Genomic DNA, 15,847 nt, shown 5'->3' with positions numbered 1-15,847 from the left:
ATCAGCACAAACAGAACTACCTGCCTGAATATATGCAGAAGTCTTCAGCAGATAGCTTAGGGCAATATGTACTTTTCTGAAATTCATGTGTTTCTCAATTCTGTGTGTTGCCACTTGCTTGTTCTTTTTTCAAGAGCCTAATAGAGCAATCATTTTAATGTAACTGTTTATTATATCTCAGTATTTTTATGAAGTGGGCAGTATGTTATGTAGTTGTTACTGCTATGTTGCTATTAGTATCCAAATAAAATTAAGTAATACTTGCATGTAATTAATACATTGCTTCTTAAATTTCATATGTGTTTAAGAAGAAAATGAAATGAGTAGTCTGGAGGAACTCTGATTTTAACCTCTTACTGAAACCATAATAAAACACAGTAAAACCATAGAGTTTTTCTTCTAGTTGATATGTTTTAATTTTTAATGCAGTGTTGAATTGTAATTATTCCATTTGTTGTCAAAACAAATAAAGTGTCCAAACCATCCTGTTAAGTAGTCATTTCAGGATAGTTCTCCAAATGAACTTCCTGCTCCAAAGCATTGCGTACTTAAAATATAGTTTCCCTGGTTGTAATAAACATACTGGGAAAAATACAGTGAATACTAGTTGCATAATAAAATTACCCTAAGAAGTAGTATTGTATACTTTGTCAAATACTTAAAATTTTGTAGTTCCTTCCTGCATTACTTAAAAGTTTCTGTCTGAGCACTGAGGGGCTTTCATGTCTCAAAAGGAAATTCTCAGCTAAAATGGGAGGATGTTCTTACAGAAAATTTTTCTTATTAAAAAGGTATAGTAGGGGCCATAAAGTATGAAAATAGAAATAAATCCAAGTCAACTCTACAAATAGTCAGTTGAGTAATACGTTTCAGGTAGTGGAGGATTACTGTGGGGCACTGCCTGTTCATGTCATGGCAGAGAAGGGGTGGGGAGGAGTGATTCACTTACCAACTGTCTGGTGGTTTCGGTCATGACTTTTAAATCGCAGTTCGTTTATTGTATTTTGTGGTAAACTCTAAGTAGTCTGAGTTGGAAGGTGTTTGAATAGGATGCTTCAGACTTTCTATCCAGCATCAACCTTACATTTAGATATCAGAAAATTAGTTCAAACCTACTCCAGTAGCAGGGTAACTGACCTTTTTCTATAGTTTAATCTTGCTGCTTTGGGTCTATGACTTAGAGCAAATAGCCAAGAGGTTTTTTTGCTGACTATTATTGAAATACTGAAAGCAAGCAGATTAGCCCAGGCTACTCTAGGCTATTTTCACATATAGTTAATTTTTTGAGATGTGTTAGGTGAAAACCATAACACGTTGTAAAAGTCCAGAGTCTGTACTCAGGTTCGGCTACTTGTGTGTTTGCTTCACTTTAGGAATGTGTACGTTTCTGGAAGGTATATTGAATGTTATTTTGTCTTTAGCAGAGCAGTTAATACTAGAGTAAAGATTTTGTCTGAACTGTATATATAGCTAGCAACTGTAGGATATATGTTGTTTATACTGATAAAAGGGTGGATTGGGAGAGTAAAGGTGGCCAGCAACTCTGATACGGACTTAAGGCATCCTCTCAAGCCTTAAGTCTTGATTTTTTTATTTTATTTTTTTTAATACAGAAGAGTTACACTTCTGCAGAAAGATATGGAAACTTAATAGGTGTTTTGAAATAATCTGGAGGTCACAGATATTGCATAGTTTTGAGTTTATCAGTAAATAAACTCTAGATTTCATGGCTGTGTCTTCCCAGGTTGTTTTAGTAAGAAAACTCTAGTAGTTAAAATGGAACATACTGTCCCCACCTTACAGTGTTGAGAGACAAAAATCCTTTGATAAAATATTCTCCAAAGTGGGGTTTTGTACCTGGCATTCTACAGACATCTTCCCAGTATATAACTGTGTTTTGTTGGTGGTTTTATTTTTTATTTCCCCACCGATGGATTCTCAAACCCTTGGGTGATGATTTGATAATATGGTGTTTTGAATTGTGAATCATGTTAATGTGGAACAATTGAAGGCATTTTAGGATCAGCACTTACTGCTGACAAGCTGAAAGAATGACATGAAATAAATTTATTAAGAACATGTGTAAAGTGCCACCCTTCAAATACAAAAATTATTCAAATAAATAGGACATAGGGTAACTGTTCATAGAATCGTTCACGTTGGAAAAGACCTGTAAGATTATCCAGTCCAACCTTTAATCTAACCCTACTAACCTAGCTGATGAGACAGTTGGCTTGCAGAATATGATCTGCTGCAGGTCATAAGCAGGAGACAATATTTTACTAATATGTTAAGGAAGGCACTAAAGTTCTGCTGCTTTGTTTGTTGGTGTTTGTTGTCTTTGTTTGTTTTGGTTTTTTTAAGTATCCTATAACAAAACAGGATATATTTAATCTTCTCTGTTCTGTGCTATTGAGGCTCAAGTGGAGCTTCATAGCCAGTTTTAGCACAGTGAGTCAAGATAGAGGTAACCAGCTGGAGAGTGTCCAGAGGAGATAAAAATGATTAGCTGTCAAGTAAGCATGAAAAGAGAAGTAGGTGAGAATTGACATTCTTTGTCGCAACCATGTCTCTCTTTTTCTCTAGATGAGCATTAAAAAAATGTTTTTAGAGAAGGGAATAATCTGAGAAAGGAATAATGTGAAGAAGACTAGGAATGATTAATCTAAGGAGCAGGATCTGGACAGTAGGAATAAATACTGATTGTGATAAAAGTTGAACTCTACAATAAATTGCATAGAAAGTCCAAGCCTCTGTTGTCAGAGGCTTTTAAGAACAGGTCAGACAAGTGTCTGGGGTTGGTCAATTCCTGGGTCAGATAGATGGATTAGTCTTGATGTGCTTTCTGCCTGTTTTCTTTAATTGTCTTGAAAACAGCAGTAGAAGTGGCTTGTGTAGGAAATAGCATTGATTAGTATGAGTTGTTGAGTTTTTGAGACAAGCAAATGCTTTTTGTTGTTTTTTTTATTTGTTGCTGGTTTTTTGTTGTTTTGGGTTTTTTTCCCCAAAGCACCAGATAATGTTTTTGCTGCATTAAGTCCTGAGAGGAAAAGGGAAAAGACTTCTGTGCCTTGATGAGATCGAGGTGTCTTTTACTAAGTTTAAGTACAAAAATTATGCTTCCTAAGCTCCCCCCCCCTTTTTTTTGAATGTCTTTGTTTTTAGAGGTGCTTCTGCCATGCACAGTTACTAAGTTTAGTATTACCCTGAGTGTCTTTCCTCACACTGCCTTAGTTTCTATGATCACTCTGGAAAAGTGAACATGTATTCAGTAATTCAGGAAGACAATAGGCGCTATAGTAGATTGTCATTTAAAAAATTGCTTTCAAAAGTGCTGCTTCTGATTTTATAATTATTAAGGAGGAGTCATTGTTATTTATGTATTTGTTAGTGTTTGCATTGGAGGGCCATACCTTCATAAGATTTTGATAGTTTTATTTTTTTCTTTGTTTCTTCTCCTGATCAAAGGGGCTTAGTCTGGACTATTTTTTAGGTCATAATGATATTACATTAATTTTTAAATCTTCATTTGAATTTTTTATTGTTTGTTTTTTTTTTCCCAGGTCTGTGTCTTGAGAAGTTGCCAATTTCTTCTTCGGCTAGCAACCTCCATGTGGACCGTGAGCAAGAAATTGTTACATGCTATGAGAAATCTGGGGATATTGCTCTCCTGTACCTTCAGGAGATAGAAAGGGTAAGCTGGGATAATTTACTTAATTGAAGAATGGCGTGGCTCATCTTTCATTGATGTGGTGTTACCAACATTTGGTAACTCAGCTGAAAAGATGTCTAATATTTGTTTTCTTAGGACTTCAGTACACACTGGACAATAAACTAGTGTGCTTTAATAGATATCTAATAGTTGTTCTTCTGACTGTTCTCTCATTCTGACCTCTTAGAAAATAGTGCTAGTAATTGACAGAGCTCCTCTGAACAGCTGTGTATATTCAAGATGCCAATCTGTGGCATCTTTACCCTATGGTAACATTTATGAACAGGGGATTATAGTGTCTTTCAAATATACATGTCAGAATATGTGAAGTGGATGTATATACTTACTAGCTTTTCAGAGAAGAAAATTTGTGGTTCCCTTTGTTTCTAGGTGTTAGACACTACTGCATCATATTTAGACATTGAGATATGTCTGGACAAAACAGAATGGACCTGGGGCTCCATTCTTTGGCTTGTGGATACTATTAGAATGAAGAAAGCTGGTAGTATCAACCTGAGCCTCTTTTTCAGACCTATTGCTTACAAGCCTCATGCCAGTCATTGGGAGTTGTCCTTGACGGGGTTATTAGAGACTGTGAGGGTCACACATGCAAAACTAACGGGAAAGAAAACTTTGATGTGATAGTGGAAAGAAAAGTAGTTTATGCTGTTTTTTAAATTAATACACATTTATGTTTTCTGAGGGTTTTTTTGCTTTGGGTTTTTTGTTTGTTTTGTTATTATCATTTAGTGGCTAGTAGGCTACGAGCAGGGAATATGAAAACAAATATGAGCTGATAGCTTTTCATTTTGAGAGAGCATTTTTAATGTTGCTGTAATACACATACAGTTATTTCTAAATAGTTTCTTGGAAATCACCCTGGAGATCACTTTTAATCATCTTACTGCTTTCTGCAGCAGTCTTTTCTAACCTTTTATGGTATTAGATTTTGAATACCATCACCACCTGCTACTGAATAAGGTTGCAAATATGGTTGGTTGTATACTTCTCTTTTGCATACCATTCTACACACACACACAAAAATATCTGAAAAAGTATTATAAACTTTTTCTTAGTGGCATATCTGCTTGGTGAAGGAATTGCCTTTAGGGGTATAGCCAACATCAAAAAAGTTGTATTTGTGTGGGAATGGAGGTAAGGATAGACATACTCTACTAGCCACTGCCTACGAGTGAAAAATATTTCTCCCATATAAGGTATTATCTTCTATGTAGAAATCATCAAAGCTTGATATTTTTTTAAACAATTTTTTTTCCTATTTTGTTTGTTTGTTTTTGTGTTTTGTTTTGTTGTTTTAGGCAATTAATGCCAACATACAAAACAGAAGCCCTAAGCCAGGGCCCACTGCACATGAACAGGAACTTGGTTTTTTCCTGGAAACAGGACTTCAAAGAGCACATGTTTTATATTTCAAAAATGGGTAAGATTTGATTCTCCTTTTTTTGTGCTTGCTTTTTTGTTCAGGTGTTTGGTTTGTGATCTAACTGGATATAATAATTTTTAGCAGTTGTGCATTGTGTAATCATGAGACCTCTTATTAATGAAGAAGTAAGATTTTGTTTGAAATAGTAAGGCTGCCTATATTTTTCTTATTTATATATTTAAAATAATTTAATAAAAGTGTATTAAAGCATTTTATATTTTTACTTATGAAATGTGAGAATTTAAAATACCTTAAACTTTCTGTATTTGAGTTTTTTAAACTTTTTTACTGGACACTGTTAAAAAGTGATAGACAACATATTAAAACTCTTGATTTTTATAATTTTGATTTTGTAATTTTTTTTTCAAATCTCTTCAGTTATTACTTATTTTAACATTATGCTGCAGGATAAATGTGCACGAAGATCAACAGTATGTATACAAATATACAATCTCCATTGTACCTGCTCTGTAGGCCCTTTTAGATTTTGCATGGGAGATCTTTTATAATTTATTTTAAAAAAGGCTTCCCTTAAAAGCCTAAAAATAAATTCAGATACCATAGAAAATGACAAAAGGAATATAACTCTCCTTTTTTAAGAGCTTTGAAACTTGGCACAAATGGGTTTTAAGTACATTTCTGACATTTGTTCTTGAAATGACTTAGTTTACCAATTTGTTTGTAGGGCTTCTTATTTCACTAGGAAAATACGGCTTGATTGAAATACTGGAACTCTTGGTAGGACTACTGTTTTGTACAAAAAATGTTTCTTATTCTTTCAAATACATAAACAGGATATGAAGGGAAATCGTGCAGTGTCTGTAAATTAATGGTCTGAAGGTGGAGTGACACATCCAAGTTTTCAAACCATTTGGGGATTTTAGCATAGAAATGATCACTAAGCTTTTGAAATCTCATTCTTTAAGTAATGAAATACTGCTGCAATAACACATGATCTGAGACTTACATTTCATTTCCGTTTTCAACATGTAATTGCAGGAGGAATGGAATGTTCTGCGAGTTAATATTTTTCATTTACCAGAGCTAAAAATAAAATTTCTGTTTCCATGCCTGCACAAAAGTTAAATAAAGAATCCCAGTAGCAGTGATGGTTAAGAATAAGCTACAAACTCCACAATTTGAAGAATTTTGGTTGAAAGCCGTGATTGGAGATGGTCCATTTAATCTGAGATGTTGTGTGTAAAAGCAATCAGGAATAGACATAGCAGATGAAGATTATTAAGAAGAGACAAAACAACCACCAAAAAAGTTGTGCAGTGTGTTACTAGGGAACAGCCAGAAGCCATTGGTGCCCTTGTTAACTCCTACATAAGAAACTAATTTTTTTGCAGTCTTCAGTAAAACGGTCACTTACAGCTAATTATACTTTATATATTTAATTTTGAATTTCTTCTTCCAAATTCACTGGCTGGTGCTACATTTTTCTTTGTGGTATGAGAGGAAGCTAGGTGTTAGGAAAAATAGCTGTGTGCCAGTCATTATTTTACATTATTTTACATTATTTTACATTATATCCTTTAGTTTTCTGTATTAATTTAAAGCAAATTCTTTCACGATTTCCTAATAGGGCCATTGTTCCAGGCTGCTATTTATGTTGTTGCTTTTATGGGTCCCTTCCTTTGCTTGTTTTTTAAATGTCATCTCTCCTGTTAGGTTTATAGAAATTAGATTCAAGACGTTTCCATTAAGCTTTACAACATACTTAAAGTTTGAATGTAATCTAAAATTGTAAAGATTGTACAAACATGGTCAAGCAGAGGATCACAGAGGATATTTAGATGTCTTTAATACAGGCAGTTTAGAAATGGAAATGTTTCTTAAATAGACTTTTCTTTGCATTTGAGGCTGTAGATGTTAAAAGGGCTTCCTGACACTTAACTGCTTGTGAGTGATGGAGGGGAAAGATGGGCTTGTCTTTTTTTACAGGCAGACTAAATAGGCTATTCCTGTTGTGATGCAGTGGAATATCTTATTGGTGTGTGTTCATGCAGTGAAGCTGCCACCCAGAAGGGTTGAATCTGAAATAAAATTTCCTTTCACCAGACTACAACCTGGCATTGGTTGGAGCCAGTTCAAATGTTAACCTGCTACAAGCATAGTAGCCATAGTAATTTATGCATTAGAACATGCTTGAAGATCTTAGTAGATGTAAATGGATTTTTTGGTGGCTTCTTAGACTTTAGTTCCACTCCAATAAGTTCTAATAAAGAGATTTCTAAATCTGCTGGAGAATTTAATTTTTCTGAAGTCCTTTTACTATGGAGTGAGTTTTTATTGTGGTTGCATACCTAGGGGTGAGTTGGCTTTTAATTACACTTCTTCCTCTGTAAGTGGAAGCATAATTTTTGTGCATGATTACATTTCTAGTTACAAACTAGAAAAGAAAATAAGTTTATACTAGTTGGAAGAGCATAATTTTAACTCATATTCGGTAAATTTAACTCATTAAATTTAGTAAAATAGGGAATATTGCTGCCTACCTAGAAAGCTGGTTGTTCTACTTTAAATAGTTCACTAACTGTACAGAGATTTTCTCTAGAGCCAAGAAATAAGTTTTTTTAGAGGATGAATTTACTATCTTTTAGGTATCTTGTATTAGAAAGTGTTTCAAACCTAACTTAGCCTAGCTGCCAAGTGCTGGCATTATGAAAATACATAGAAAAGCTGTTATCTTTAAAAAAAAGAAAAAAAGAAAAAAAAAAAGTGTCAGCAGTCTGAAGAGAAGAATGTTATTTAGTGCTCTATTAATACACCAATCTGAAATTAATGTACAGAATTTTAGTAAAGAATCAAACTGCATACCTGCTTTTCACTTGGGAGCAGAGGAATGTTTCAGCTTGAAAATGAGTAACAAAGAAGTTGAGGAAACTGTTCTAAAACTTAAAGTAAGATTTATTTACTTCTAAAAGAACGTTGTGAAATATGTAACTTTAAGTGTCTTTCAGGCTCATTATGCAACTTCCATTTAATCTAGTAGTTCCTTTGTAATTTTAGATTGAAGGAGTTCAAAGTCCTGATGTTCCAAGAAAAGTTATGAGCACAGGAACTTGGACATTAGTACTGTAACTATTTTTAATTAAAATGCCCCTGAGAGAGAAAAGACATCAGTTTTATGTACTGAGAAATTCTCCTATCCTAGTATTTGCTTTGTATTCCTGTTATGAGATATGCAAGACATATTCTGAGTGGTTTTTAATTTTGAGGTAGTAGCGTTCAGAAGTGTGCTCTAAGTGTATTCCCTCAAAGCAAAAGAGCTTTCTGGTTGAAGTCTAAAACCAAGTGGCTGTCATGTGAAAACCAGACTAAGGTAGCTTTCAAAGGTCTTTTTTGTGGCTTCTTTGGTATTCCAATTCCTATCCAAGAATATTGCTCTTGTAGACTGCAGTTTTGGTTTAATCTACATCATGGTTCAAATGCTTAATCAAAGCCTGAGGAACCTGGTCCAGACCTGTATTCCTCATGGTGTGACTACTTGTGCTGCCACAGCTGCAGTAAAGCAAGAGATTCTGTCTTCATGAAGTTGTTTATCAGAAACTGGCTCTTTCTCAATAGAAAATTAACCTCTGCAAAACCAAACCAAAACATAAAAACTCAACTGGTTTTTCTGCATGGAATTATTTTTATTGGCTTACAAAATGTTTGACCAGCACAAAACAAAAAAAAAATCCCTCCTTATACTTACTTTTATTTAGGTCTTGTCTACGTCGAAGATGTGATTATCTATGTTTCTGTTTCCACTATAGCATAAATAAGAATATCGTAGGAATATAGCTTTCATGAGTAAGTGAGGTAGAGAGGCTGGAAGCCAATCCATAAGTGCTTTGTTGCACATAGGTACCTACACAGTGCTCACTGCTGGAGATTTTACAGTGGTGAAGTCTATAAGAGAAGTATTTATGTAAATGCTTGACATTAATACATATCAGGAAACTTTATGACCAGTTGTTGACTGTACTGGAACACTGCGGTAGCTACCTGTCACTCTGAATCTGTTCAGATCTTGTTGCATATCCTACATCAGTCTCAAAACAAATTGGTTATTAAATAAACAATAGAAGCCAAGATAAATAAAAAAAAAACCAACATAGACATTCTATGAAGTATCACATTCTTTATATGGGAGATGTCACCGCTGTATTGGAAAGTAAAAGTAATTACTTCAATTGAAGTTTGCAAAACAACTTTATCCTGGAGATAACTGCTTTCATGCTTGTGTTGTCAGGAAACAAAGACACTCAAGATATAGACAAAAATTACAGTTTTCTGATTGCTAACAAGAATTAATTTTCAAAGGATACTGTAATACCAGGTGCTTTCCTCACCCTTGTTTGAGATACTGTTCTTACTGTGTTAGTTTTCAATGGAAAAGCAATGTATTTGAATGTAAGAGGAATTTATTGTTTCCTCAGATACTCAGACAAAATCATGCATCATCCAGAATGCTTTCTCTTTCAATCTTCATTGTGTGTTTATTGCTCAGGACTGTGTCTTAGCTTCAGGAGTTGAAAATAAGATTTCATTTAGAAATCATAGATAGAAAACCTGGCAGTTTTACATGGAGGACTAAGGGTGGATACAAACATGAAGGAATCACTTTTATTAAAAATAATCTCAAATAACTTTTGTAATAATTTGTTATACAAAGCAAGCTGGAAGAGTAATGTTAGTATCTGAGCAGAATTATATCTTGATAATTTTAATAAATTACAATTGTTGGAATCCTTACCCTAGCTCAGTTTTTCCAAGAAGATCCTTAGCAATTTTAGCATTTGTATTACAAGTCTGTCTGACTCTGGATGTTGCTTGTGCTTGCAAGCATCAACTTCAAGGTTTTGGTTTTCTGTCATGTTTTGATGGGCAGCTAAGTAGTTTTGTATCCTTAAATTAGGGAAGTAATATTTAGCACACTTCTGCTTTCCCCAAAATGCTTGCTTTACTGCTGTATTTAATGCTTTTGTTTTTATTTCCTTCTCTGGTTTTCATATTGTTCTGAAGAGGACAGCTTCACCTGCCAGGTATCATGTGGAGTGGCTGTGCCAGACCTTCTTCTGTTTTTTTTTTTTCTTTTTGTCCCTTCCCTTGCAACTTTTAAGATATGGATTCATAGGATTACAAGGTTGAGAGGGACAAAGATGGAGGTTTAAATTCCAGTGAAGTTTTGTGAACAATATTAATGGGATACATCACCTGAATGTGAGCTACATTAACTTACAACTAATTAAGTCTTTTAAGTTTCTATTACTACTGATTTTTCTCTGAAGGACAGTTCATTGCTGTACCTGGATGATAGTTATTTTCACCAAGAGAAAGTTGGTGTTTTTTTTTTTCTATGATTGTAGCATTTGGCCATTGCTGTTAGACCTTTAGTAATAGTTTAATGTGGAGCTTTTCAGTATTCTGAATTACTGGTTAGTAACTACATTGATTCTTTTTTTCATACTGAAATCATGTTTTTGAACTCATTAAAAATTATGGAAGCTGCCAGTTTTAATTGCAAAAATGTAATTGACTCTGTTAACTTTAAAAGGAGAGATTTAGCAGGCACAAGGACTAATTCACACTAGATGTCTTCTGGTAGTTGTAGAAGGTGATTTGCTAAGTACTAAGTTAAGTTTGCCAATGGAAGAGTGCATATATTTTGGTCAAAATGGAGATAAAGAAAACTGACTCTTGGAAGAACCAGGAGATTAATAATGTGCAGATCTTAAAAATAAAATACTAGTACTACAGGACCATCCATCTTTATTTTAGATAATATTAACTATTTATAGGTTATTTTTGCAAGGAGCTATCTAACTTGACTACATTATTTGACTCTTCAACGCTATTCTCTTAAGCTGTAGGCAGTGCTGTAGCAATCCAATTGTACCTGCATGTTTATGTTAAAAAAATCAATGAGCACAAGCAGATACAGTGCTAAAAAAATGCTGAATAGTGTGCAGGTGTTTGAGGCTGTGTGTGTCTGTTCTCATTTGTTACTGAGATTAAAGGCTTATCAATTCTTTCGAAGTATCCGTTATTCAAATTATTTCCTTGTAATTGGCCAAACAATTTACAAAGTTATGTATGATTTTTTAAGATAAAAAGCAGTATTAGATTGAACGTGATGAATATTCACTGCTGTGAATACCCTGGAGACATAGTACATGTTACAGAAGTGCTAGCCACCAGTTGGAGATCAAAATGTAGGCAAGCTTAATTTGTGTGTTTTTAGGGGAATGCTGGAAAACTCCCTTCCAAACTTCAGATTACCATTTTTACTGCACATCCTTTTTCTTCTAGTTCTGTAGGGCATTGTATTGTATATTTTCTTTGAAATCTAGCTAAAATTACTTTATATAAGTTAAGGTCCATTGAAATTCACCGATATGTAGTACAATATTAAATATTTATCAGAGTAAATTCTATTTACTTTTTTCCCTTTTTTAACCTATTTATTTTGTAAAGTTTTCTGGCATGTTTACCACTTTTTTTCTTGTGATTTCAAGAACAGATTTTTTTTGTTTATAATTTTCTTTGGCAGCTTCTTAATCTACCCGCATTTCTTCCTCTGACTAGATCTCTGCTTGAAAGGAGAAACTTGCAAAATAATAGGAGGTAAAAGGGTAAGACTTGTAATACATTCTGTCTTCAGTAGCCCAAGAAGTCTTTTTGTTAATCTGGTCCTTGTGCCTTAATAATTGAATCTAGTACTTAGTGTATACACATGCACATATGTTCATGTATGTAGTATGTTATATACATTACACTTATATGAACAAATGTTCTGAGGAGGAGCTGAGGGGGTGGTCAAGAAAAATTATTAAATAAAACATGTAGCATCCTGACACTGTAAAGTGGATTTACTGGCTCTCATCTTCCCCAGATCTACACTCGTGACATGCATTTTTCTTACTTAATTTTTCTGGTTCAGGTACTCGTTTGGCTTTTCCATGGAGTAATTTCATTCTGCAAAACAGAAGAACACAAACAGCAAAAAAATATAACTTTCTGTCATTGTAGTGAGATTAATTGATTCACGGGAAGGTGTGATAATAGCTGTTGTAGCTGTGAGAAAAGAGATAGGACTGTGCAAGTAAGAGTAGGTAGATGTGAAAAAGTAAGTATGGTAGGAAAAGGGAACAAGCACCAAGAAAGGAGAATGGGGAAAAAGGACCTTCCTCTTTCAGCAATGAACCATTAGCTAGATTTACCTACCAGTGGAACTGCAGTCTAGGCAGTAAAGTGTTTTCATTTTGAATGCATGAATGCAAGAATTGCTGTTTCATGGGGCTGTTTCAAGTGCTTAGGCTTGTGTAGGTGTAATGCCACACTGAAGATGTTTCATTTAAAAGCCCAAACTTCAGTCAAGAGCCTTCAGGCATCAAGCAAACATAATCTTCTATACTGAATATGAGATGCTTGGGATTTTTCTTTCTCTGTGAGTTAACAATGAGTAAACCCAAAAGTGTAGGATGATACTTTTTTTTTTTTTTTTTTTAAAGTATAGTTTGAAAAAGTCTGGTAGAACAGAAAGCATTTTCTCCATGCAATTGAGAAAATAATTCCCAGTAATGTTTTTTGGAAATTATACACTAATGTGAGAATAATCAAAGTATAAGTATGAAAGGAAGACAAGGAAAGCTGAGAGAGAAAACAGAACTATCTGTAGTTGCAACTGTGTTGCTTTTTGGAGACAAATACCTAAATCTTACCAGGTTGTTTGCTTGAGGTGACTTGGATTGCATTATATCCATCGTTTTTTAATTGTGGATAGAACTATTCTTTCCCTCGCTCTTTAAACGTGAGGGAGAAAAAGACAGACATTAGTCACAACCATCTGAAGCATTATCAGTTGTGTAGAAGACAGCATTATCCATTTGATCCTACCTTTAATAAAGGTATTGTAGAAAGATATGGACATTCAGTCCTTTTTCACTTTATTGTTTTAAACTCATCCTTGCAGGGCTATATAAAGCAATTGTTTTAATATAGTAAATGGCTTCACCTTGTTATTGGGATGTTGCTCTGGTACTGCTGAAGAGTTTATCTCTCAATTTATCACTTCTTGCTTTTTGCTTATATAGTAACTTGATTGAATGTAAAATAATTTCTGGACTTAGGACTGTGTAAATTACTCTTAATTGGCCAAAAATGTAACATGTTTGGATTTAAGTCATTGTTTTGTATTTTTGTAAACATGTCGGTCATACGAACATTACTGAAATGCACTGCTGTGATTGTCATGCATATGAAGAGATTTGCCTGCCCGTGCTCCTTCCCTTTAAAACAAATTAATTTCTTTTATTTGCTATTTGAATTATTGGGAGAAAAATCCAAACTTTAAAACTTAAAATATACAACTGAGTTTAAAACATTACATTTCTTTTTCTTTATATAAATACAGAGAGAAAGAGAGGAGCGGGAACACACATTTTGGAAGTGGGCTCATTTCCAAAAGCAAGTTCTGTTTCATCACTTTGATTAAGCAATCTAGATCTCATTGTGCTTGGTTTTCTCCTTTTAAAACATGATTTTTTTTAAAATGAGATATAGTAAGCCTCAGCAGTGAGGTAACAGGCTAGAGTAGGTAATTTAGCTTGTTCACTGACATGGCTCTGGATATGTTGTCTCTCTTAAATGGGAGAATTACTGACAAATTAGACACCAAATTGCAGAGCAGTTGAGTTGGTGCCTTTATTCTGTTTCCATGTTTAATCTATAAAAGGCAATGTTAGACTAAATATTTGTGGTTTTTAATTGATAAGCATCACAAACAAAGCTGTTCTCACACTAATGGAGAAGAAATTTTAAAAATATACTGTAAATACAAAGTAAATTAATCTTATAAACCTTTCTGAGGTTAAATTTAAAACATTTATAGCCTGTTTTCAGTATATTGTGATCAGATCTCATTCCCTTTATTATAAGGTGGGTACTGAAGTTTACCTGGACTATTAATGCAAGTAGTAGATTGTACCTCAAATCCTGTTTCTCAGTCTTTAATTGGTGTAGTGCTACTTAAAGAGTCAAAGTAGTTGTGTTGTTTCTTTTCTTGGAGATTTAAAGTGGCCAACATTTTAGTTAATCTTCAAACACTAGGAAGATACTGTTTAAAGTTCTCATTGGAGGCAGTCATGAAAACCTGTGTAACTAGCAGTGTCTACCTGGTCTGTCTTTGTCTCGTCTAAAATTACTGAAAATGTGTCAGCTCTGAGGATGTGTTAATGTACCTTAAAATTCATCATCTTAAGAACTGAAGGGATCTCAAAGTCATTTACAGACACTGTGGGAATTGGTTTTCTAAGTTAACCTGCCCTTTTGCTCTGGCATTCCATCAGCACAGGTGGAGCTGCTAACACGAAGGCACATCATAGTGAAAACCAGGTAAAAGTGGTGTCCTTCCTAGGCTAGGTAGGAAAAGTATGTTCCAGAATAGCTGCCACCCTCTTCTCCTCAGTGTTACAAACTGCTAACAAATACAGGAAATGTACTTTCTTGAAAGCAGTGCAGTGTGATGATGTGCCATATTGTTCATGGTATATTTTGCTTCTTTACTTGTCTCTCAAAGCATTTAACTCAGTTTTTGGGTGATTTAGATTATAGTTTTGAAGTGTCATTTGTTTTGTTTTGTTTTTTTAGTATACTTCATGTAGAAGATGCTCAACAGATCTGTATCGTTTTTGTGTTCACTTGTGCAGTAGATTAGTGTTAAATGCTTTATGAAGCAAAATCTGATTCTGTATTTTGTGTTGTGTTTTTGTTGTTTGTTTTTTTTTTCTTGTATCACCTTGCTGTTTTTTCCATGATACAGTAGAACTTCAGTCACAAGTTTCAATCCCATGCAGGTGCTTATGAAAATGTAATAGGTAGCTAATAACAACCTGACATATGAAGTTGTTAAGGACTTTTAAAAGTTTCATACTTTTCATGGAGTATTTTTATTTGGTCTTGTAACACATCAGAAGACATAAATGTCATATAAAAAATGCTAACTCTTAAAATTTCATAAAGATTAAAATTATTGTGATTTGAAGTTCTGCTATATAGTATGTATTTCATCTATACCGGGAAATCAGTGTTTCAAGCTGAGAAGTTCTTGCTCTTGCTCTTTTTTGACAGTTTCGCAGAGAAGATTTCAGTTTTTTGACAAGTTTGTCTGTTTTTTAAAAATCTTGTAATGAGGTCACATCTGTGAGTTTGCAATACAGTCCTTGAGAGAAAGCTCCACTAATGGGAAATCTGCACTTAAAGCAGAAAACTTAATCCTGGGATTCCAGTGGTTTGGTTTTGGCTCTCCAAAATATTTGGCATGTGGTATTACTGAATGATTTGTATTTTGGCTTTCCAAAGGTGCTGAAGGTATCCATCTTCCACTGACTTCAGTTTATTTAAAATCTGGCCTACTGACTTTCTGTACTTGTTTCATTAGTGTATGAAGTTGGTGTAATACTCATTAGCTGTTAAGTGACAAGCCTGTGTGAAATATATAAATAAACATAATACTGCATGCAGTTGTTTCCATATTAGGTGTATACGCAAGATTTTTTAATACGTGCTCACTATTCACTCTGTGGTGAATCTGCTGCTGTAACATGGGCTTTTTAGAAACGTTATTTCTTGAGTGACTGGTGATTATTTCTTTTTAACCAATTGGTGACTTACTTTCACACAACATTCACATTTTTCAT

General features: G+C 34.1%; 1 protein-coding gene across 2 annotated transcripts in view; it reads left to right on the top strand.

Annotated features, from left to right (window-relative positions):
* Positions 1 to 15,847, top strand: part of TTC7B (tetratricopeptide repeat domain 7B) — a 112,597-nt gene that overhangs the window by 8,429 nt on the left and 88,321 nt on the right. For both annotated transcript variants that reach the window (XM_010003710.1, XM_010003709.1), the window contains exons 3-4: positions 3,564 to 3,694; positions 5,032 to 5,153. In XM_010003710.1, the coding sequence (XP_010002012.1) occupies positions 3,564 to 3,694; positions 5,032 to 5,153 (253 nt within the window). The remainder of the gene's footprint in view (positions 1 to 3,563; positions 3,695 to 5,031; positions 5,154 to 15,847) is intronic.

The sequence above is a fragment of the Chaetura pelagica genome, unplaced genomic scaffold, assembly GCF_000747805.2.
Source record: "Chaetura pelagica isolate M959 unplaced genomic scaffold, ChaPel_1.0 scaffold48, whole genome shotgun sequence".
NCBI classification, from domain to species: domain Eukaryota; kingdom Metazoa; phylum Chordata; class Aves; order Apodiformes; family Apodidae; genus Chaetura; species Chaetura pelagica.
The sequence above is the reverse complement of the archived record's forward strand: the minus strand, read 5'-3'. Positions and strand labels throughout refer to the sequence as shown.